The sequence below is a fragment of the Lutra lutra genome, chromosome 3 (genome assembly GCF_902655055.1).
Source record: "Lutra lutra chromosome 3, mLutLut1.2, whole genome shotgun sequence".
Lineage (NCBI taxonomy): Eukaryota > Metazoa > Chordata > Mammalia > Carnivora > Mustelidae > Lutra > Lutra lutra.
This window is the reverse complement of record NC_062280.1, coordinates 9,817,430-9,841,317: the sequence shown is the minus strand read 5'-3', so window position 1 is coordinate 9,841,317 and position 23,888 is coordinate 9,817,430. Positions and strand designations below refer to the sequence as shown.

The 23,888-nt window shown below is 41.0% G+C and overlaps 1 protein-coding gene and 1 long non-coding RNA gene across 6 annotated transcripts in view; one reads left to right on the top strand and one right to left on the bottom strand.

The window, feature by feature from the left end:
* RFTN2 (raftlin family member 2) overlaps positions 1-23,888 on the top strand; it is a 70,084-nt gene that overhangs the window by 44,871 nt on the left and 1,325 nt on the right. The window contains exons 8-9 of one of the 4 annotated variants that reach the window (XM_047720674.1): positions 11,513-11,591; positions 23,294-23,845. In XM_047720674.1, the coding sequence (XP_047576630.1) occupies positions 11,513-11,591; positions 23,294-23,659 (445 nt within the window). In that variant the 3' untranslated portion in view covers positions 23,660-23,845. Of the gene's footprint in view, positions 1-11,512; positions 11,592-12,249; positions 12,655-23,293; positions 23,846-23,888 lie in introns of those variants that run through there. The other 3 variants (XM_047720670.1, XM_047720673.1, XM_047720672.1) reach the window with 3 other exon arrangements.
* On the bottom strand, positions 6,748-23,720 carry LOC125094976 (uncharacterized). 2 transcript variants are annotated; one of them, XR_007125753.1, is made up of 4 exons: positions 23,650-23,720; positions 23,253-23,515; positions 6,931-7,082; positions 6,748-6,833 (listed from the first exon to the last, which is right to left on the bottom strand). It is a non-coding gene; the product is annotated as an uncharacterized LOC125094976 (long non-coding RNA). The 2 variants fall into 2 exon arrangements; XR_007125754.1 differs by having other exon boundaries at positions 6,959-7,082.

The following is a 23,888-nucleotide window of genomic DNA, read 5'->3' as shown; positions in this document are numbered from 1 at the left end:
CAACCATTGCCAATAAAAATTTTCTTCTTTAAATGTTTTTGCCTCTTACACAACAGTAGTGTCTTAAGCAATTTCAACTTTTCCCCAGTCTTCTGTCACTTAAACCATAACTTGAATGGTCTATACATAAGGTATTTTCCTCCCATTTCTTTCATTACTCAATTATATTGTTACTGGATTGCATAAAAGTATTTTCCCAGTGTGTCCTTACACTAAGGTTGTTGCTTCATTATCCTAGGCAATATCACACCACCAACGTTTAAAGCGACATTGCCATGGAAACTTCATAATGTGGTAATCAGATAGCACTACATTATTCCAGGATTTTTGTCGTCAGCTGTGAAAACTTGCCAGAATCCCTTCTTAATCGTTATCACTATGTAATTATACAAATGGGCCCAATTCTTTTCTTTTCCAGAAATCAAGATGAAAATTGACACTAAACTCTTAGGGCAAATCTGGTAGAGGATCAAATTACCTCAATGAGCAGCTTAATATTGCTGACCTTAAAATAATCACCAGAATAAAATGCGAGAGGAGCCCAAGTTCCATCTGTTTGGCTATCTCAAACCAGCAAGGTCACTCCCCTCTTCCTGAATAATAATCTGGAAAGGGAGGAGGGAGGGAGCATTTTAACAAGAACCCAAGGTGATTCTGATGTACTTTCAGAACACTGAATTATAGCCTTACGGAGAGAGAAAGCAAACACAAAACAGAAGAAAGGTGTATACCCTCGTTTTTATCATAGAAGACAAAATTTAAAGACAGGGTCTTTTGGGTACCATGAATCAAGTTATACTGTTCCAAGAATACAAAAAATCTGGTCCTTAGGAACAAGACCTGAATAACAAAAAGAGGAAACTGTCTTCTCTCTGTGATGGGGTGAGAGGGGGGCCTGCTCCATCTTGCATTCTCGGCAGCCCTGTGGTCACCACAGCCCAGAAGCACGAGAAGTCTATGCAGCCGTTTGAGACACTTAAGTGCCCCCGTGATTTCCTCTCAACCCTCAAGTGGCAGCCAAAGCCGGGGCTGCATATTTATAGACAGGCGAGGGACAGGCTAGGGCTTCATGTCTGGTCCGTTTTAATGCAGTTTTCTCCCCTTCTAATTTAAATTCTGTAGAAACAGTACGCTGTAATTCAGAGTTAAGTTCATAGTAATCGTGCAGTGAGCAGCATTCTGATAAGGCCGCATCTTTTTAAATAATCTGTTCGTCTCCTGCAGATATTTCCAGTTGTCCCCTCCTCATCTGAACTTGAAGTTGTGACATTTTTCAGGCAGAGAGGTTGGGAGGAGCTAAACTGTGGGACTGCTCTTTTTAGTTTTGTAACGTAAGCACACTAACGTGAGTATGACCCTGAGAAACAAACCAGGGTCATCAAGCAAAGGAACTTTGTGACGAAGCACATAGATATAAAAAGGTGCATGCTAAAATTGAGTTTTATAATTTTGCTTTTAAAAAAGTGAGTTTTATTTCCTGTTTTAAAAGCAAGAATTTACTCACTTATCTGAGTTGCAAACATTAAACATGGCAATTAATGAATGAATGAAATGATGCAAAACTAATCAGAAAAATAAATTAACCTAACAATTCTGTTTCCTCTAGTCTAATGGATTTTGGAACCAACAATGAACGCTTTTGTAAGAGCACGTTTGTTTCATAAATGACCAGGCAGTTGTAGATAACCAGTTCATTTGGAACCAGCTTAGCTGTATTCAAACCGAACCACATTTTCACATTTTATTTTAAAATGTTCTTTCAGTTCAACTCAAATACCTACTGAGGGCCTGGTATGTACAAGGCAATATTTTACCCACTCTAGAGGCTGACTGTGGCCTCATAATTGGCTTGGAGACACAACACAGTTACAAGTAACTAACGCAGCTACCCCTGAAACTAATAATACACTGTATATTAACTAAACTGAAGTTAAATTTAAAAAAAATTTTAAACACACAGACAAGTAACAATACAGAACCGACTGTGACAGGTGCCTCCGCAGAGGGCTAGAACATGTATTCTCAGGAGCAGTGATACTGCCCCGGGGCAGTGAAAATTGGTTGTGGGAGGAGGTGAAAAAATTCTTAAGATACTACAGTGGTTTGTGGCCCTCTAAAAGGTCACAGAACATAAACATAAACACAGCATATCTTTAGTATTAAATTTTTTTTTAAAGATTTTATTTACTTACTCGACAGACAGAGATCACAAGTAGGCAGACAGGCAGGCAGAGAGAGAGGGGGAAGCAGGCTCCCCGCTGAGCAGAGAGCCTGATGCGGGGCTCGATCCCAGGACCCTGAGACCATGACCTGAGCCGAAGGCAGAGGCTTTAACCCACTGAGCCAGGCACCCCAGTATTAAAATTTTTATTTATTTATTTTTTAGAGAGAGAGATTGAGAGTCTGAGCAGGAGGGGAGGGGCAGAGGGACAAGCAGACTCCCTGCTGAGCAAGGAGCCAGACTCAGAGCTCCCTCCCAAGACCCTGAGATCCTGACCTGAGCCAAAGTCAGACACTTCACCAACTGAGCCACCCAGGTACCCCTCTTTAGTATTAAAATTTAAAGGGGGCGAAGGGGACACGGTGCCCCTGGCTCAGTCAGTGAAGCCTCTGACTTTGGCTCAGGTCAGGATCTTAGGGTCCTGGCTCTACACTCAACAAGGAGTCTGCTTCTCCCTCTCCCTCTGCTCCTCTCCCTGTTCCTCCTCTCTCTCTCTCTCTCAAATAAATAAATAAAATCTTTTAAAAAATTTAATGGGGGATGTGGGAAATTAGAGGAAAAAGATCTAAAAAGAAATTAGAGGAAAAATATCTAAAAAGTCTTCTTGAGGAAGCGATAATGAAAGAGTTGAGCAGAAGACAGGTGATATGCTTGAGGACTTCAGTGAAGGAGGAGGGCTGGGCTAAGAAAACTGTGGTGTCTGAGGGAGACCTTCAGGAAAGAACAGATCTCCCCAAAGCAGAGGAGAGGAGAATACGCCCGATGGCAGACAGGGCTAAGTATTTATCACTCAGTTTCACCTCCCGCAGCAGCATTCATCTAGTGGCCGCCTCTAACACTCTAAAACACAAGGATTCTGAGACTAGAACCAGGCTTAGCAAGAAGGAACACAATGACCGGTTAGTGACGTCTGCCACGTGCGCAGAAGGCCGGAGGTTGATGTGTGAGCACCCCAAGTTATCTCCTTTCTCTGGCAGCCTTAAGCAAAAACAAATTAACAAACAAACAAGAGAAAACAGGAATGTGCAAGATATATTCAAGGAAAAGTGAATACAGGCTGATGAATTCCTAAAGACCTCCTCTAATTTAAAACCCAAAGAATTCAAGACTGATTTTTGCCAGATAATAAATGTGAAAGGGGAGGGAGCATATGTATCACGTGTAAACCTACAAACATTCTCCCGCACGTCACCATTGCATGTACTCCTGAAACAGTCTGTCTTCAACACACACGGAGGAAGTACCCAAAACACAAATGGGGGTAACTGTAACCACTTGTGTAATTTCCACTGGACAGTCCACCTGCTGTTGGAGCCTTAGAAGCACCCTGTGTATTTCCTACTCTCTTCACTCAGGGGTAACATCCCAGTTTTTAGGGTAATCACTTCCGGCCTTGGCCTAAGAGTTTGATCATTCATGTATGTATACCTAAACAATGCTGGTTTTGAAATACATACATATATGTACACACACACATATATAAAATATATTTCAACGTGTTGTTTCTTTCACTTAACATTGTGAGATTTACCCTTGTTGTTTCCTGTAGCAATTTATTAATCCATCCTGCTTACTGGTGATGGCGTTGCCTCCAACGCTCGGTTCTGACAAGCAGCGCTGTCCTGGACATGAGCAGGGATCCTAGTGCACGGGGCCACGACCTTCTCAAGGGTATAGATCTAGAAGTGGAAGTGCTGGGCCATAGGGCATCTCTTTAGCTTTATTAGATAAATGCCAAACTCCTTCCAAGTGGAATGTTGCAGTTTGTGCTCCTAACCACAGAACAGGAAGTCCCTATTGCTCCAATAAAAATATTGTCAGATTTTTACATTTTGCCGTCCTAGTGTGGATACAGTATGATCTCGGTGTGGTTTTAATTCGTATTTACGTAGTTACTACTGAGATTAAGCATATTTTCATATGTTTATTGGCCACTTGGATTTTTCTTTTGTAAAGAATCTATTTAAATCTTTCTCCTACATTTGAAGTTCTATTTATAAGACTTTTTTATATATATATTGGATATAAGTCCTTTATTTGTTACATGTGTTGAAACTATCTTCCCTAATTCTTTGTGGCTTGTCTTTTTACTCTTTTTGTGATATCTTTTGATTAACAGAAATTTTTAATTTTAAAATAAGCAAATGTATCTATCTTCACCCTTCTTGGTATATTAAGAATAATCTTCCCCAGGGCACCTGGGTGGCTCAGTGGGTTAAAGCCTCTGCCTTTGGCTCAGCTCATGATCCTAGGGTCCTGGGATGGAGCCCTGCATGGGGGGGGGGGGGTCTCTGCTCAGCAGGGGGCCTGCTTCCTCCTCTCTCTGTCTGCTTCTCTGCCTACTTGTAATCTTTGTCATATAAATAAATTAAATCTTAAAAAAAAAAAAAAGAAGAATCTTCCCCTATCCTAAAGCAGGAGAAAGGGGAAAGGGGAGAAGTGAATTATTTTTACATTTGGCTGTAATATGAGACATTTTAATATCTCTAATTAACATAAAATTCTCTAGGTACAGTTATCATAGCTGGTGTACCTAAAGAGTAAGTTTTGTGAGGAGGAGAAGGAAGAGTTAAAGCTTAAAAGAGTCATACTAAACATCAATGAACATCATAGATGTAAAAATACCTAAGAAGCCTTTTATTTCGCCTCCAAGACTTTGCTCACTTGTTATGATTTTTTTTTTCTAATGCATGTTCTGGACACCAATACATTATCATAGAAACCAAATGACCACTTTTTCATAAAGTATTTGAGTCTTCAAATATTTACTGAGCACCATTTAGAAAGGGGACCTTCTGGGGCGCCTGGGTGGCTCAGTGGGTTAAAGCCTCTGCCTTCGGCTCGGGTCATGATCTCAGGGTTCTGGGATCGAGCCCCGCATCGGGTTCTCTGCTCAGCGGGGAGCCTGCTTCCCTTCCTCTCTCTCTGCCTGCCTCTCTGCCCACTTGCGATTTCTGTCTGTCAAATAAATAAATAAAGTCTTAAAAAAAAAAAAAAAGAAAGGGGACCTTCTGCTAGTTAACATGCAAGATGCAGAGGTAGGGAGATAAGATCCTCAGGGAGCTCAGACGTGGTAGCAGGGAAACGTGTACCCCGGGAAAGGGAATGAGCTCTATGTGATGTTCCATGGGGGCCTCAAAAGGGAGGTGTTGCTCTTCAGTTGAAGACTGAAGACTGAAGACTTTCTGCAGGAGGGCATCCTCAAAATGAATCTCAAAAGATGAGCAGCCCGGAAAGAGGCAGAGCTGGTGTCATGGGCACTCCAGTGGGAGAATGCCACAAACAGGAATTCCAAGATGAGACATGAGCAACTGACAATTCACACAGGACTATCAATCTTGGGTTTTTTTTACATTTTAAAGAACGTAGAAAGACTTGCTCCCATCTACCCACAAATTCTAAGTGCTTCAGCTCTGTTTCAAAGATCCGTGAGGGGCACCTGGGAGGCTCAGTCCGTTAAGCGTCTGCCTTCAGCTCAGCTCCCGGTCGCAGGGTCCTGGGATTGAGCCCCGCACCGGGCCTGACGAACGGGGATCCTGCTTCCCCCTTCCTCTGCCTGCTGTCCTCCCTGCTCGGGCTCTATCTCTGTCAAACGAATACATAAAATCTTTAAAAAAAAAAAAAAAAGATGTTTGAAATCATAAGCAAATATTGGACCAAACACAAGTTCATGTTGTCCTCATAACTTCCTACAAAAATAATCTACAAGTTTGAGTATCACTAAAGATACTACCGCATGGTGAGAGAGCCGCTTCTTAGTCTTGTTTTTGTGCTTGTTTTAAGTAATGCTGTTCACTCTTAACTGAATTCATGGGGTAAATTTTTTAAGGCACAGTTTCATAATACACCTTATATGTGGTACTTAAATGCCAAACGGGCCAATAACTTACTTACTCCTGTCTCTCCTTCCTTTTGCCATACGAACACCAGAACCTGTGCGGTCTGTTTAAACAGTCTAATTGGCCCAAGGGAAAAATGAACACTTGTCTTTATTTTCTTCCTTATTCTCCGGTACAACTCCTAAACATTATAAGCTGAAATGATACATTTGGGAGATGCTACATAATGTCTGAACTTCTGCAAAACAGTCTGTGCTTATCCATTCATTACGAAGTTTTCCAGTCAGAATGGAATTAAATTAGGCCACTCCTCTCTGTAGTCAAGGCTTTACTGAGTTCATTCTACATTTCTTTTTTTTTTTTTTTAAGATTTTATTTATTTATTTGACAGAGAGCAAGACAGCAAAAGAGGGAGCACAAGCAGGGGGAGTGGAAGAGGGAGAAGCAGGCTTCCCACCGAGCAGGGAGCCAGACGTGGGACTCAATCCTAGGACCCCAGGATCACAACCCGAGCAGAAAGCAGACGCATAACAACCAAGTCACCCAGGCGCCCCTCTACATTTCTTGTATAGATAGTATGGTGTTGTAGGAAATAGAGGAGACTCAAGACAAAACTCCGAAAAAACTCTGGGTCTCAATTTCATTGTCCATAAAATGAGGAAAATAATATCTTCTGTGCTCACCTTAAAGAGCAATCCTAAGGGGGTGTCTGGCTGGCTCAGTCAGTGGAGGGTGCACCTCTTGAGCTCACCGTTGTAGTTTCGTGCTCCAGCCTGGATGTAGAGATTATATAATAATGAAATCTTTTTAGAAGGTGGGGGACTATGATAAGAAACAAGCGTGCTCATTTACATGGAAAGGACTCAGTACATCAAAAGCAAACACAAATCCAAGTTACCCTTCTTAGTTCAGTCCGTGAGGTCTTCTGCTGTTGGAAGTCATTCTTTTTCTTGGTAGTCTGTTGAGGCCATAGCAAACCCCACTCCCTTAAACAACACCAAAACAGAAAGTCTTCCTTTTGTCTTCATATGAAAGGCATAGGAGGAGGTAAGGAAGAAGAAGGAAATTTTATTGAGCGTCTACTACGCTGCAGGATCCGTGCTAAGAATTTTTCTTCCACCACCTCACCAATACTGTAAGAACCACCTCTGTTTTACAGAAGAGAAAGAGAAGGCTCAGAAAGTCTGGGTGACTAGCTCAGCATCACGTAGCTAGTAAGTGGCAACACTGGGATGCAAACCCAGCATTGGTCTGACTCGAAAGCCAAATATGCTGTTTCCCCCACACTCGACTACCTCTCCAATAAATATGTCACCGACCAATGATGTGTCCGCACATTTCAAAGCTGGTCAAAAACCCATTTTCTCTCCCATCTGTGGCCTGACTCCTCTGCTTCTGCTGTAAATACAATCCTGGGCTCACTTTGCCCAGATCCTACGCTAGTGTTGGCCCACATTGAAAGGTGAGTGTAATACCAAGACAGAGAGCAAAAGGCCCTTGTCCCATGGGACAGCAGCAGTGCTGGTGGCCTTCTTGCTTCTTCTAGGTCTATACCTGCCCTCTGGTTTTTGCCTGATCGTAGGTATGAACTGAGAGCTGACTGGGGCTTTAACCTTTCACTCTACTTCAACAGATTTGGTCTGGCGAGACACCTGGACCTGACCTGGTTCTCCCACCAGTCTCATTTTCCAGGAGGCATCACCATCTGACCTTTGCCTTATCTCCTTTAATCTGGATCAATGTCCCAGATCCCACATGGACTTTGGCCTCTGGAGTCATGCTACTTTCCTGGTCCCCTTTCTGCACTAATGACCCTCCTTCCCCTTCCCCAGACTGGGCCCTTTTATGCCTTCCCTGCTCCCCACCACTGCTTGCGGGGAACTGATCCCCCCAGGCCTTCCCCGGCTGACCTGTCCCTCATGCTGCCTGTGCCCTCACGCTAACAAGGGCACAAGGGATCATCTGCTGCCCTCGGGAAGGAAGAACTAGTGGATGTTTTCGCATCTTTGTAGACTATTCCCTTGACCATCTTATCCTTGCAGCTTATACTCTTGACCAACACAGGTTGTGCCAGAAATCTTTCAGAGCTTGTGTGTAAATCAACCGTTTCTCAAAAGCCGCGTTCATTTCTATTACATCAAAGCATGATTATTAATAATGTCTATTAATAATAGTATAAAAGAGAATTTGAAGATTCTTAAATTCCTCGCAGGAAAATTGTTGTAGGAAATAGGAGACAAAGGTTCTGTTCTCTAAGCATCCAGGGCATTTGAACAACTCTCTGGTCCTGTAATGCCATATCTGTCAAATCCTTTCAGAATTGTGCTACGGGGCAAATATTCTATCCCAGCTCAGTAAATAGAATTACTTCAGGAGCCACAAGAGACTGAAGCACTCAACCTGCCAACTAGCTGTCCCTCTGTAAAGCTTCAGACTTCTTTCCCTTAGTTCCACCATGTTTAAATTCTTCAGACCAGAAAGAGTTCCATATCTCACAGTCGTTCTGAAAATAGCAGGACACATTTTAAATCAGAATGGCCCTGGGGGGCTTGGCTGGCTCAGTTGGAAAAGCATGCAACTCTTGATCTCAGGGTTGTGAGTTCAAGGCCCACAGTGGATACAGACATTACTTAAATAAATAAACAACAAAGACAACAACACCAAAAGAAAACTTTTAAAAATAAAACTTAATGTGAAAAAAATTCAGAATGGCTCTCAGAAAACCAGGAACATAGCAGTCTCAGACATATTTCAAATTGAGGAGCTTGTACTCAGGACCTCCTCAAGATATGGAAAGAGACTGTCCTCCCACAGTCTTACCTGGGCTTCTGGAGACTGTCTTAAGACAGTCGGCCTTTGAGAAATCATCTATTCATTTACTGTTTTACCCCATTAGGAAAGGTTGCGAAGCCTGCTCTAGTTCAAACATCACACCCTAGGGCATTCAGACCTGTACCATCCTATAATGGGTTGGAAAGAACTCACTACAGGGGTCATTCACAATCCCTGCCCTGACATTCTCCTGCTTTCTATTCAAGAAGAATATATCCTTCCTCATCTTTGCATAGTTCTAGGCCTGGTTCCCTCGTGGGATTCTCTAGCTGAATCATACACTTTGAACAGTACCCAGAAGCAACCACTGATTCAGGGGTACCCTCTCCCCTGACTTTTCTCTTATAAGATATTCTAGATTCTGAGACATTTCCCTTCCACTTAACTCCACCATACATCTCATTAAATGAATAGGAAAAGCAGAAGGAATAGACAAAGTAGAAGGAAATCACATTTGTTGTACACCTTCTAGTGGCAGGCACAGCGGAGGTCTTCATACACATCCACATACTTACCCTTCGCAAAGTCCCTGACGGGAAATGAAAGTTAGAGAATTTTAAAACTTTGCTAAAGTCACCAGCTATGAGGTGGTATCATCAGCTATTATGGAAGAGCTGGGATTTAAACCCTGGAACTCTTTGGCTCCAAAGCCACTGCTTTTCCAGCATATCCTGTACGTCCCAAACACAGACCAGCCTATTCTGCACACTGTTAGTCTCTTCCCTGTATGCCTATGTCATAATCCATGTCTCCTGATGCTTGTTCCCAAAAGTAACAAAATACGGTTGGCCCTTAAACAACATGGGTTTGAACTGCACGGGTCCACTTATAAGCAGATTTATTTTAATAAATATAGTACAAAACTGTAAATGTATTTTCTCCTCCTTATGATATTTTTCATAACATTTTCTTTTCTCTAGCTTATTTTATTGTAAGAATACAGTTTATAATATATTTAACATACAAAATATGTGTTAGTTAACTGTTAATATATTTGGCAAGGTTTCCAGTCAACAGCAGGCTCTTAGTAGTTTTTGGAGAGTCTAAAGTTTATGTGGACTTTTTTTTTTAAGATTTTATTTTGGGGGCACCTGGTGGCTCAGTGGGTTGAGCCTCTGCCGTCCACTCAGGTCAGATCTCAGGGTTCTGGGATCAAGCCCCATATCGGGCTCTCTGCTCAGCGGCAAGCCTGCTTCCCCCTCTCTCTCTGCTGCCTCTCTGCCTACTTGTGCTCTCTCTCTCTGTGTCAAATAAATAAGTAAAATCCTAAAAAAAAAAAAAAAGATTTTATTTTTAAATAATCTCTACCCCCAAACTGGGGCTCAAATTCACAACCCCAAGATCAAGAATCAAGAATCAAATGCTCTACCTACTGAACCAGCCAAGTGGCCCCCCATGTGGATTTTTGACTGGGGTGGGGAGGGGAGGGTGTTGATGCCCTTAAGCCCCACGTTGTTCAAGGGTCAACTACACTTCATACCAAGTCTTTTCTTCTAATCAAAGATAAAGTTAAACTAAACTGATATTAGACTAGAAGCATTCTTTTAAAAATAAAAAAGAAACAGTCTCTCATTACCACTTTGGGGAAAATTTTGCTATTTCTCAAAATTCAACAGTAGCAGTAAATTTGGGATTTTCAGATGGTGTCGGGTTGACATATACCGCTAGGGCCGGAGTTTCAATGTTGCATTTGTTTTCCAGAAAAAGAGCTCCGCATAAAATGCAGCTAATAGTGAGGTTTTGTTTGGGTTTTTTGCATAATAAAAGTCGTAACTGAGCAACATTAGCTACAGACACTCCTCCCATAAATCCATGGAGACTGTGAAAAGCATTTCAGAGAAATACAAACCCCAAGGAGTCTTTGGCAAGGGGTAATTTGCCATGATGATAGTTAAATAAGGAGAATACTGAGTAGCTGACTACAAAGAAGCATCTGAAAATAAAACTAGCTGTGGCTCAAGCCCCTCATCTGAAAATGTATATAAAATCTCTCCCATGTGGCAGCCTAAATTAGTCTCCTCTTCTTATGAGGCAAATTTGACAATGCATACCAAGAAGCTTAAATCATGCCCTTTTGACCTAATAATCCCGCTCCTGAGACTTTATCTCAAAGAAATAAGTCGTAAGAATAAGGAAGACTATCCATATTTTACAGCAGCATTATTTAAAATTTAGTGGAAAATTGGAAACAACCTAATTTTCCAATAATACAGGAAAGGCATAATGCATTTTAGTATCTTAATTCTTTGAGAGACTGCAGCTATTAAAATATGATCACAAGTGTACAAACAAGGAAAGGGGTGTTTAATGAAAAGCATAGAACACAGAAATGTGGAAATTCACATGTTGATAAAGACTAGGAGGGGGCAAAAAAAAGATAAAAATACATTAGCATATTGAGATTACAAGTTCTAAACAAATTTTTCTTTGGTAAGGACTGTATTCAGCTTTTAGGCATTTTTTCTTGTTTTTCCAGTTAGAACTTATATAAAATCATATTTCATAATTATTTTTGGATCAGAAGATTATTTTACAAAGGATACATATGAAATATTCTAGCCAAGGATGAAATTGAGAATTACTAATTTGCAAATACTAATGTTATTGCTTTAATTTGCAGTGAAGGGAATTTGGCTACAAAACAAGTTGTGTTCCTTCAGAGACCAGTTATGTGGAATTCAGCGGCTCAAACACCAGAAGTGAGTAAAACGGATGCTTTATTACTAAATGTTCTATTGAAGCATTTAATCCTTAACTCTCATTGTGATTCTAAATGGTGAATACAGATGAGGAAATGTGGACTTGATATGGAAATATTCTCTAAACCAACATATAGCAACAAAGGAAATGTGTCAGTAACTCGGTGCTGGGAGACAGTTCTGAAGGGGATCAAAATATGTCACCCCAAAATCTGCCACGTGGGCAATGTATTATTTTCAGCTGAACGCAGTTAAGAATCACAGACATAGGAGTAACTTTCTATCCCCTCCCTTTGTGATAAAAAGCAGGGCATAAATTTCCTTTTTTTTTTTTTTTTTCTTAATAAATTCCCCTTTTTAAAGATAACACAGGGTCGCCTGGCTGACTCAGTAGACTCTTCATCTTGAGCTCACTCTGACTCTTGATCTCAGGGTTGTGAGTTCAAGCCTCATGTTGGGTGTAGAGATTACTTAAAAAATAAAATCTCAAAAAAAAGGAAAAAGGTAACATAAATTTCCATTTGTAAAGTTGTCCTCCTTCCCTATACTAGGAAGAGAAGACGCCTACTAATCATCAGAGAGGACTTATTGCTAGATGCGGCACTGACTTGAGTCTACATAAGTAAATCTTACTAAAATAACCCTTATCTTCCATTAGGTTCACCACATATGCACCTTTCCACAGTCTGCTGCCCATAGAAGCCCAAAGCCCTGTTCCTTTGTCTAGTCACTTTGCTAAAATCATATATAAGCTCCCAGGTCTAACTGCCTCTTTAAGTTTTCACTTTTTCTTTGTGAAGCCCCCATAAACATCCAAAATAAACCTTTTCTCATGTTAACCTGTCTTTTGTTAGTTTAACTTGCAAGCCTCATGAGATAAGAGGGTAGAGGAAAATTTTTGTGAGTGCCTAATATTGCAACAGACATACGGATGGCCCACACACATGTGAGAAGATGGTCAGCATCGCTAATCATCAGAAAAATGCAAATCAAAGCTGCAATGACAGATCACCTCATGCCAGTCAAAATGGTTAATATAAAAAAGATAAGAAATGAGAAGTAGTGTGAGGATGTGGAGAAAAGGGAACCCTTGTGCACTGTCGGTGGGAATGTAAATTGGTGCAGCCACTGGGGAAAACTGTATGTAGTCTCCTCAAAAAACAATAAAGCAGAATTACCATATGATCCAGTAATTGCACTTGTGGGCATTTATCCAAAGAATGTGAAAACACTAATTTGAAAAGAGATATGCACCCCTATGTCTACTGCAGCATTATTATTTACAATAGCCATGATATGGGAAAAGTCCAACAGTCCATCAATAGGTGAATGGATAAAAAAGATGTGATCTCTGTCTCTCTCAATATGTATATGTATATATATGGTAGAATATTATTCAGCCATAAAAAAAAAAATAAAGTCTTGCAGTCAGCAACAACATGGCTGAATCTAGAGGATATAATGCTAAGTGAAATAAGTCAAGTAGATAAAGACAAGTACCATATGATTTCACTCATATGTGAAATTTAAGGAACAAAACAGATGAAAAAAGAAAAAAACAAAAAAAAAAAAACAAAAAAAAACAAAAAAAAAAACACCAGACTTAAATATAGAGAACAAACCTGTGGTTACTGAGGGGAAGTGGGTGGGGAGATGGATAAAATAGGTGAAGAGGATTAAGAGTGCACTGATCTTGATAAACACTGAGTAGTGGATGCAATTGTTGAATCACTATTTGTACACCTGAGACTAACATAGCACTACCAATACTACCATGCATTACCAATACTGTAGTTTTAAAATAATAATAATAATAAATAAATAATAAAATAAAAATATTATAGAGATTCCATTTATATGATAGTCTCAAAAAGATAAAACTTTAATTGGAGAACAGATCAATGGTTGCTAGGAATTAGAGTTTTGGGGAAGGGAAGTGATAAAGGGATCCTATGGAGGTTTTAGAGGAGATAATGGAACTGTTCTGTATCCTATTGTGGTTACACAAAACTATGCATAGCTGTGGAAATTCATAGAACTATATACTTTTAGCATATAATAATCTAAAAATTAAAAGATTGCTTTATAAATCACATAGACTACATTTCTTATGTCTTTGTCCTTCATTAAAGACTTTCCTTGGTAGAAACAAAAAGAAGAGTAGAACAGATGAAACTAGGACCTGGTTCTTTGAAAGAATTAATAATATCAAAAAACCCTTGGCCAGACTTATCAAAAAGAAAGGAAGAAGGACCCAAGTAAATAAAAGTATGAATGAAAGAGGAGAGATCACAACCAATACGGAAGAAATACAAACAACTATAAGAACATATTATGAGTAACTATATGCCAGCAAATTAGGCAACCTAGAAGAAATGGATGCCTAGAGACATATAAACTACCAAAACTCAAACAGGAAGACATAGAAAACCTGAACAGACACATAACCAGTAAGGAGATTGAATCAGTCATCAAAAATCTCCTAAAAAACAAGAGCCCAGGGCCAGATGGCTTCCCAGGGGAATTCTACCAAACATTTAACAAATTGATACCTATTCTTCTGAAGCAGTTTCAAAAAATAGAAATGGAAGGAAGATTTCCCAACCCTTCCTATGAGGCCAGCATGACCTTCATCCCCAAACCAGACAAAGACCCCACTAAAAAGGAGAATTACAGACCAATATCCCTGATGAACATGGATGCAAAAATTCTCACCAAGATACTTGCCAATAGGATCCAACAGTACATTAAAAGGATTACTCACCAGTCACCTGGGTGGCTCAGTGGGTTAAGCCTCTGCCTTCAGCTCAGGTCATGATTTCAGGGTCCTGGGTTTGAGGCCCGAGTCAGGCGCTCTGCTGGGTGGGGAGCCTGCTTCCCCCTCTCTCTGCCTGCCTCTCTGCCTACTTGTGATTTCTGTCTCTGTTGAATAAATAAATAAAATCTTTAAAAAAAAAAAAAAAAAGAGAGACTACTCACCATGACCAAGTGGGATTTATTCCCAGGCTGCAAAGATGGTTCAACAGTTGTAAATCAATCAATGTGATACACTACATTAATAAAAGAAAGGACAAGAACCATATGATCCTCTCAACAGATGCAGAAAAAGCATTTGACAAAGTACAGCATCCTTTCCTGATCAAAACTCTGCACAGTGCAGGGATAGAGGGAACATATCTCAATGTGATAAAAGCCATCTATGAAGACCCACAGTGAATATCATTCTTTCTTTTTTTTTAAGATTTCATTTTTATTGATTTGACAGAGAAACACTGAGAGAGTGAACACAAGCAGGGGGAGCGGCAGGGGGAGAAGCAGGCTTCCCTCTGATCAGTGAGCCAGATGTGGTGCTTGATCCCAGGACCCTGGGATCATGACCTGAGCCAAATGCAGACGCTTAATGGTTGGTCACCCAGGTGCCCTGCAAATATCATTCTCAAAGGGGAAAACCTGAGAGCTTTTCCCCTAAGGTCAGGAACTCAACAGGGATGTCCACTATCACCACTACTGTTCAATATAGTACTAGAAGTCCTAGCCTCAGCAATCAGACAACAAAAAGAAATAAAGGCATCCAAATCCACAAAGAAGTCAAACTCCCCTCTTCACAGATGACATGATATCCTATGTGGAAAACCCAAAAGACTCCACCCCAAAATTGCTAGAACTCATACAGGAATTCAGCAAAGTAACAGGATATAAAATCAATGCACAGAAGTCCATTACATTTCTATACACTAACAATGAGACAGAAGAAAGAGAAATTAAGGAGTCAATCCCATTTACAACTACACCCAAAACCATAAGATACCTAGGAATAAACCTAACCAAAGAGGCAAAGGATCTACACTCAGAAACCTATAGAACACTCATGAAAGAAATTGAGGAAGACACAAAAATTGGAAAAATGTTCTATGCTAACAGATTGGAAGAACATTATTGTTAAAATGTCAATGCTACTTAAAGCAATCTACACAGTCAATGCAATCCCTATCAAAATACCATCAACTTTTTTCACAGAACTGGAACAAACAATCCTAAAATTTGTATGGAACCAGAAAAGACCCTGAATAGCCAAAGAAATGGTGAAAAAGAAAACCAAAGCTAGTGGCATCACATTGCCTGACTTCAAGCTCTATTACAAAGCTGTCATCATCAAGACAGTATGGCACTGGCACAAAAACAGACACATAGATCAGTGGAACAGAACAGAGAAGCCAGAAATGGACCCTCCACTCTATGGTCAACTAATCTTCAAAAGAGCAGAAAAGAATACCTGATGGAAAAAAGACAGTCTCTTCAACAAATGCTGTTGGAAAAATTGGACAGCCACATGCAGAAGAATGAAACTGGACCACTTTCTTACACCACACACAAAAATAGGCTCAAAATGGACAAAAGACCTAAATGTAAGAAAGGAATCCATCAAAATCTGAGAGGAAACACAGGCAGCTAAGTCTGTGATCTCAGCCACAGCAATATCTTGCTAAACACATTTCCAAAGGCAAGGGAAACAAAGGCAAAAATGAACCACTGGGACCTCCTCAAGATAAAAAGCTTTTGCACAGCAAAGGCAACAGTCAACAAAACCAAAAGTCAACCAACAGAATGGGAGAAGATATTTGCAAATGACATAACAGATAAAGGGCTAGTGTCCAAAATCTATAAAGAACTCATCAAACTCCACATCCAAAGAACAAATAATCCCATCAAGAAATGAGAAGACATGAACAGATGTTTCTGCAAGGAAAACATCCAAAAGACCAATAGACACATGAGAAAATGCTCCACATCACTCGCCATCAGGGAAACACAAATCAAAATCACAATGAGATACCCCTCACACCAGTCAGAATGGCTAAAATTAACAACTCTGGAAATAACAGATGTTGGTGAGGATGCCAAGAAAGGGAAACCCTCTTACACTGTTGGTGGGAAGACAAGCCGGTATAGCCACTCTGGAAAACAGCATGGAGGTTCCTCAAAAAGTTTAAAATAGAGCTACCCTGTGACCCAGGAACTGCACTACTGGGTATTTACCCCAGAGATACAAATATTGTGTCTGGAGGGGAACCTGTACCCCAGTGTTTATAGCAGCAATGTCCATAATAGCCCAACTATGAGAAGAGCCCAGATGTCCATTGACAGATGAATGGATATAGAAGATATGGTAGATATAATATACAACTGATACTATTCAGTCATCAAAAAAATGAAATCTTGCCATTCATAATGATGGGGATGGAGCTAGAGGATATTATGCTAAGTGAAATAACCCAATGAAAGAAAGACAATCATCATATGTTCTCACTCATCTACGGAATTTAAGAAACAAAACAGAGGATCATAGGGAAGGGAGGGAAAAATAAAACAAGTCTAAATGAGCGAGGGAAACGGGGAGCCTGGGTGGTTCAGTGGGTTGAGCCTCTGCCTTCAGCTTGGGTCATGGTCTCAGGGTCCTGGGATTGAGCCCCGCATATGGGCTCTCTGCTCAGCAGGGAGCCTCTCCCTCTGCCTGCCTCTCTGCCTACTTGTGATCTCTCCCTCTCTGTCAAATAAATAAATAAATAATCTTTTTTAAAAAATGGAAGAGGAAAAAAAAATGGGAGAGGGAGACAAATCATTAGAGACTCTTAATCATAGGAAACAAACTGATGGTTGCTGGCAGTTGGGGGGAGTAGGGAATGGGGTAACTGGGGGGTTGGCATTAAGGAGGGCACATGACATAATGAACACTGGTTATTATATAAGATTGACAAATCACTGAACTCTACCTCTGAAACTAATAATATATGTAAATTAATTCAATTTAAAAAACAATAAATCTTGCCCCCCCCCCAAAAAAGACTGTCCTTGATAATGAAATTCTCATGAAGTAAGGCTATGCAGGGTTAAAGCAATGTCCTTCCTATCTTGTTCCTTTTATCTATTCTTATTTTTCTTTTGGTGGGAGGCCTCTAAATGAATTCAAGGATGTGACATTCAGTAGGATAAGAGATTCCCAACCAGGATTTTAACTCCATCTATTAAATGTTCCCAACTTTTTCTTCCAAGATTTTTTCTTCTAAGATCTTTGGAATTCAGAAAAGAATTTCTTTTTTTTTTTTAAGGGAGAAGATATCTTTTTTTTTTAAATTTTGATTTATTTATTTATTTATTTGACAGACAGAGATCACAAGTAGGCAGAGAGGCAGGCAGAGAGAGAGGAAGGGAAGCAGGCTCCCTGCCAAGCAGAGGAGGTAATTTTAGGTAATTTAGGTAATTTTAGGTAATTTTTTATTACCTAAAAGTCTCTATTTCAGTTAGATTCTTCAGCCCATTTCTCTTTGATAATTATATAAAACTATTTAGTTTCCACTAACTCAGAGTAGAGTTTCCACTCAGTGGTGTTTTCAGGAGTAGAAAACAAAACATGAAAAGGATTCCAGGGGATGGGGTGCGTGTGTGTGTGTGTGTGTGTGTGTGTGCACACGCACACACGTGTGCACGAGCGTGCCACACTCCCCAAGCCTCCATACCTTCATCTATAAAATATGGACAATGTTAGTACTTACCACAGGGTTGTGAGGGGGATTCAATTAGAATACATGTAGAGAGCTTAGCACAATGGCTGGTCATATGAAATGTTGCTTTTGTTTTCAATAGGAACATTTTTCTTTCAATACTCGATAATTAAACACTACAATAATTCTATGGGAAAAGTGAAGAAGAATCTAGAAATTCCTAATGACACTCCATTTTCTCCAGCTAAAAATTACCTTCAGCTAGTATGCCGGAATGTAGTGTATTAATGTTTTTGATTATCCAAAAAATATATACATATACATATACATGAAATATGGTAACATATTAACATGTTTAGAATTAGGGTAATGAGTATATAGTGTTTGTTGTATTAACCTTTAAACTTTCTGTCTACTTGAAATTTTTCATAGTTAGAAAGTTGGGGAAAATCAAGCTAAAAAGCATTAGTGATCAACAACTTTTTCATGTTATTAATCAGTAACTAATTAGTTACTAAGATGCTATACCAAAAAGGCCCATAAAGAATGATTTAATACAACAGATGAGTCTCTCTCTCCCAATAGTCTAAAGATGGGCAGGACCTCCAGGGTAGGGCAAGGCTCTGCTTCATGACTGGTCAGCCCTGCTGCCCTCAACATTTGGCTTCTACCTCTGGACCCAGGGCTGGTCACAGTTGTTGCTATGTCCAGCCAGCAAGAAGGAAAGAGGAATTCCAGACATTCTTCAAAGGCACTGACCCTTAAGTCACATATTTCTTCTCGCATCCCATTGACATGAACTTATCTATGCCACCATGAGGGTTTGCAAGGGAGGCTGGGATATGCCATCTGGGCAACCATGCGCTGGTGCCACAGTGAAATAGCACATGGCTGGCCACAAATTGCAAGGCATCAGCAGGGAGGAGTCCCATTATTGAAAGAAGGAGAGAATAGGGAGACATGAGTTTAATGTTTAATTTATTTTATTTTCCTTCTTTAGAGCAGTTTTACATTCAAATAATATTCTTGTCTTTAAAATTTACCTCAAAATGAATGATTTCAGGAGGTAAAGCCTTCTTGGGCACATCTATGGAATCCTTTCTCTAACACAAACGTAGAAGTGAAGAAGCAGCAGCAGGAAAATGTTCTAAATTAGATCTTTTCCAAAGTAGCTATAATGAGGTCATAAAAAACTAAGAAATATTTAAGGTACACCTTAACTTCTTTCTTTACCTTACAGTGAGACAATTACTAGACTTTGTTCTTACTTTTTCAGTCATTTGAAGTTGATATGAAATTATCTGAAAATCACAAGGGTCATAATTACTCATCAATTGTTAGTATCTTCAACTGAGGTCCATGTGAAATCAAGTCAGGTGCCAGTGTAAGCACAGGATGTCGCGTGTCTCAAAGAGCATTTAGTAAAATTCAAGATAAAAGCATTTTGCTTTTATATTTAATGATGTTCTTCACCTAGGGAATGCTTTCACTCAAAGCAAATGGGTTTTTCCTGGTATGAGCTGAAGAGGAGGAGTGGTCCCTGCTGCCACAGGGCAAGGTTCAGGCTGGAAAACAGCTCTCTTCTAGGCCACCCATGCTATGACCTCTTGGTGTCCCTCCCGGGCATGTAAGGGACAGAAACCCTGCTCAGACAGCCTATGTATATAAGGGAATTTATTGGCTTCTAGGTGGGAAGGATACTGGCATAGCTTACAACATCAAAAAAGGGCTCAAAGAACCCTCAGGTACCGACATGAGAGAGTCAATATCGCCGGGATGTTCTTCATCTACTTGCTTCATCTTCTGTGCGCATATGTGCAGAAGGCTCCTGCTAGGGCGGGCACGGCCACCTCACCAAAAAGAGCTTCTTAGGGCACCTGGGTAGCTCAGTCAGTTAAGCATCCAACTCTTGATTTAGGCTCAGGTCATGATTTCAGGGTTCTGAGACTGAGCCCCCACCGGGCTCTATGCTGGGCATGGAGCCCGCTTAAGATTCTCTCTCTCGGAGCGCCTGGGTGGCTCAGTGGGTTAACCTTCAGCTCAGGTCATGATCTCAGGGTCCTGGAGTCGAAACCCATGTTAGGTTCCCTTCTCAACAGGGAGTCTGCCTCTCCCTCTGCCTCGCCACTCTGCTTGAGCTCACTCTCTCTCTCTCAAATCAATAAATAAAATCTTTAAAAAAAAAGAAGAAGAAAAAGAAAAGATTCTCTCCCTCTCCCTCTGCCCTTTCCCCACCCTCTTCTCTAAAAAAATAAAGACCTTCTTTATCCTACAGTCCATCTAGCAATCCCAGGGAAGGACTCTGATTGGATCTGATTGGGCCATGTGTCCACACAGCAGCAGAGAAGAAGGTGGATAGGAAAACTGGTTTTTCCTTCCCAGACTTGAATAATTTTGACAACCCCAAACTGGGATGCCCCAGGAACAAGTTCTGTGAGCAAGCACGGGTTGTGTCTCTCCATATGTTTTCAAAAATCTTTCAAACTCTTCCAAGTGGTACTAGAGCTACATTTCAGCTTGCAGAGTCTTCCTGATCCCAGCCCCGCAAGCTTGAGACACACAAGGAAGACACGTCCTGAATGTCCACTCCAAGTTTTTACTGCTTTATAAACTTCATTCTTTCCTTTTTGTTTTTAAGACCCTGACAGTGAAAAATGGAAGCCAGAATGGTAGGATACCCTAAATTCAACTGACTTGTCATTGAGTCTCATATATTTGAAATGGGTCACCCATTTTTAGCAAATATTGACACTGATTCTCAAAAGTTAATAGATTTTTAAATTTTATAGTGAAAATATCAGAAAAAAAAAAAAGAAAAGTTACATGAATAAGCCTGACCATGTATCATGGAAATTTTCTCCTCATTGACATAAATGCTAAAAATAGAGTGCTAAGTTAAAAAGTGTGTTGTACACATCTATGTGTGCATAAGCAAATACATATTTACAGAAAGAAACAGTAAAATATGGCAAATTTTAACAGTGGTATCTCTGCAAGATAGGATTGTGGGTGGGTTTTGTTTTTCTGTTTTTGCCAGACTTTCTACACTGAACATGTATTATTTTTGTAACTGAAGGAAAATTATATTTGGGAAACACACAAATCTTTGACCTTAAATCTACTCATATTTTTGCAGCTGTGGATGATATTGAGTTCGAAGAATGAGATAAGATACTTGGGATCTAGTTTGAGACCAACCGTTCCCTGACCTTGGGCAAATCCTGTCTTTCTTCTGGGCCTGGATCCTACCTCTATAGGATGACGAGTAATAGTAGATGATCTCTCAAGACTGGTCGGGCTCCTACATTCTAAATTATGAGAACATTGCAACTTGATCTGTTGGAAAAGCTATTAGCTCACATGGAAAGTGGGGTAGGGGAGGCAATAGCATTGCTGAAGATGTATTTATTAAGATCATATGGTAAAAAAGTAAAAGTGTTCTGAAATATTTTTTAGACTTAGCATGCTAGGTATTGTCATCTTCTAATATTTGAAATTTACATTTGGTGGCTGCTTACTTATTAATACTTATCTAAAAGTAAATTACTATGAGTATCATATCATTCTGAATAACATCCACATTTTATTAAGAAAATTCTCCTTGAGGGGTGCCTGGGTGGCTCAGTGGGTTAAGCCTCTGCCTTCGGCTCAGGTCATGATCCCAGGGTCCTGGGATCGAGCCCCACATCGGGCTCTCTGCTCGGCAGATAGCCTGCTTCCCTCTCTCTCTCTGCCTGCCTTTCTGCCTACTTGTGACCTCTGTCTGTCAAATAAATAAAATCTTTAAAAAAAAAAAAAAGAAAAAGAAAAAGAAAAAGAAAATTCTCCTTGAGTATGTGAACTGGTTGACATACAATAAGGAATTTATTGCAGAATTTACATTTGGCCCTGTTCCTGGTGAGAAAGGAAAGATCCAGGCAGCCAAGTGCTCCCAGGCATCCCTGCCTTCCTACTTTTCTCTCAGTCAGCGCTGAGAGGTCATTCAAGAGTGAGCGCGTTCCTTCTGCGTGTGGGAAAGGGCGCCAGTGGTCTGGCCACACTCATCAGCCCTTCCTGCAGCCACGAGGCCGAATCCTCACTGACCAGCTCCCGGGGACAGAGAGAATGTGCCATTCTCAAACTTAACACCCGAGGATAAAGCCGTCAGGTTCCACTGCTTGCATTAAATCCCATACTTCTGGTGTGAGAATCCAAAAGAAAAGGATCTGAGATCTGATATTTGCATTTGGTGAATACAAGGGGGCCAATGGAAGTGTCACAGCACAGCCCTGTCTGATTTGGGACCATGAAGGCTCTTGTTGAGGCAGGACCCACTCTCCTTAAACTCGCCCAAGGCCTCCAGTAACTCTGCCAAGAAAAAGAACTATAAACGCCTTCTGTGCGACTTGCTAGGGGCTGCTGCTTCCCACACAAGCAACGTCACACGTGGTGGTTGCATTCCATGTTGGCCTAGTAAATCTAATTTAATAAGGCTTTTGTTTGCATTGTATATTTGCCATGAAAACCAGCAGACAATACTTTCGTATTTTACACACTAAGTTCAACAAACCTATGGGTTAACAGAGTTTTCTCAGACCAGCCTGGGCATCTGACTTCTACATTTTGTTCCTAAGTTTTATAATTGTACCTCTTGCATTTAGGAAAATACGATCCTAGGTCCTAACTAACATATAAATGAACTTCTAAGAAATAAACTGTGTAAATTGGGAAATTACTATGCTTTTTTATTTATCTTTTTAAATTTTATCTTTATCTTTTTCTGTTTATCCTTGTTCAGACTTTTGTACCTAAGAGGATGTGATCATATTCCTTTTTTTTTTTTTTTAAAGATTTTATTTATTTGACAGACAGAGATCACAAGTAGGCAGAGAGGCAGGCAGAGAGGGAGGGGGAAGCAGGCTCCCCGCTGAGCAGGGAGCGCGATTGCGGGGCTCCATTCCAGGACCCGGGGTCATGACCTGAGCCAAAGGCAGAGGCCTCACCCACTGAGCCACCCAGGCACCCGGATGTGTTCAGATTCTAATATGTGCCGTTATCAGTATTAAAGATGCCATTGTAGGGGAATCTCATCAGGACCCGGAACATCCACTTGTTAAGTTGCTACAATTTCCTCCCCGAGATTTCCTTTTATTGACTTAGATACCTTATTTTGACTTGTCACCTTGGCAAAGACCATGTCCTCCTCACTCTGAACCGCACCAGGGACATCGCAAACACATCCACAGTTTCTCGGAGAGTCCGCAGACCGAGCTGCTCCGGCGGGCTGCAGCAGGACGAGGAGAGAGGGGCTGCGCGACCGGGAAGACCCTCGTGCCACTCTGCAATATAAACGTGGTGGGAATCATGGTGACTCCTCGGCGCCGTCAGTGTCTATGGGACCTGGGTGTGAGGTGGCCAGCGCAGAACTTTTGGGCTGTCTGGCTCCTAACCGACACCAAGAAGAAAAATGGAACTTTAATATATTTTTACCCTGTTTTGTTCCCCAAAGTACGATCTCGGCGGGGTTCTCTCCCCCGAGCCCGAGGGGCCCCTGTACGGGTACCAGACACGTACACAACCCGTCAATGAGCAGAAGGATGCGCCGGGAAGCTGCTGCGCGTGTGCAACAGACAGGAGCTCGGTCTCACCTGGGGGGGGGGGGGGGGGTGAAGGTGACTCGGAGCTGGTCCTGGGAGACGAGCAGGATTTTGAAGGGAAGCGCGGAAAGGACATTTTGGGCAAAGTGTGGTCTGTGCTAGGGCGGAAGGACAGGAAAGCCCCCCCCCCCCCGCCCTTTTCACCTCCCGTTGCCCATCTC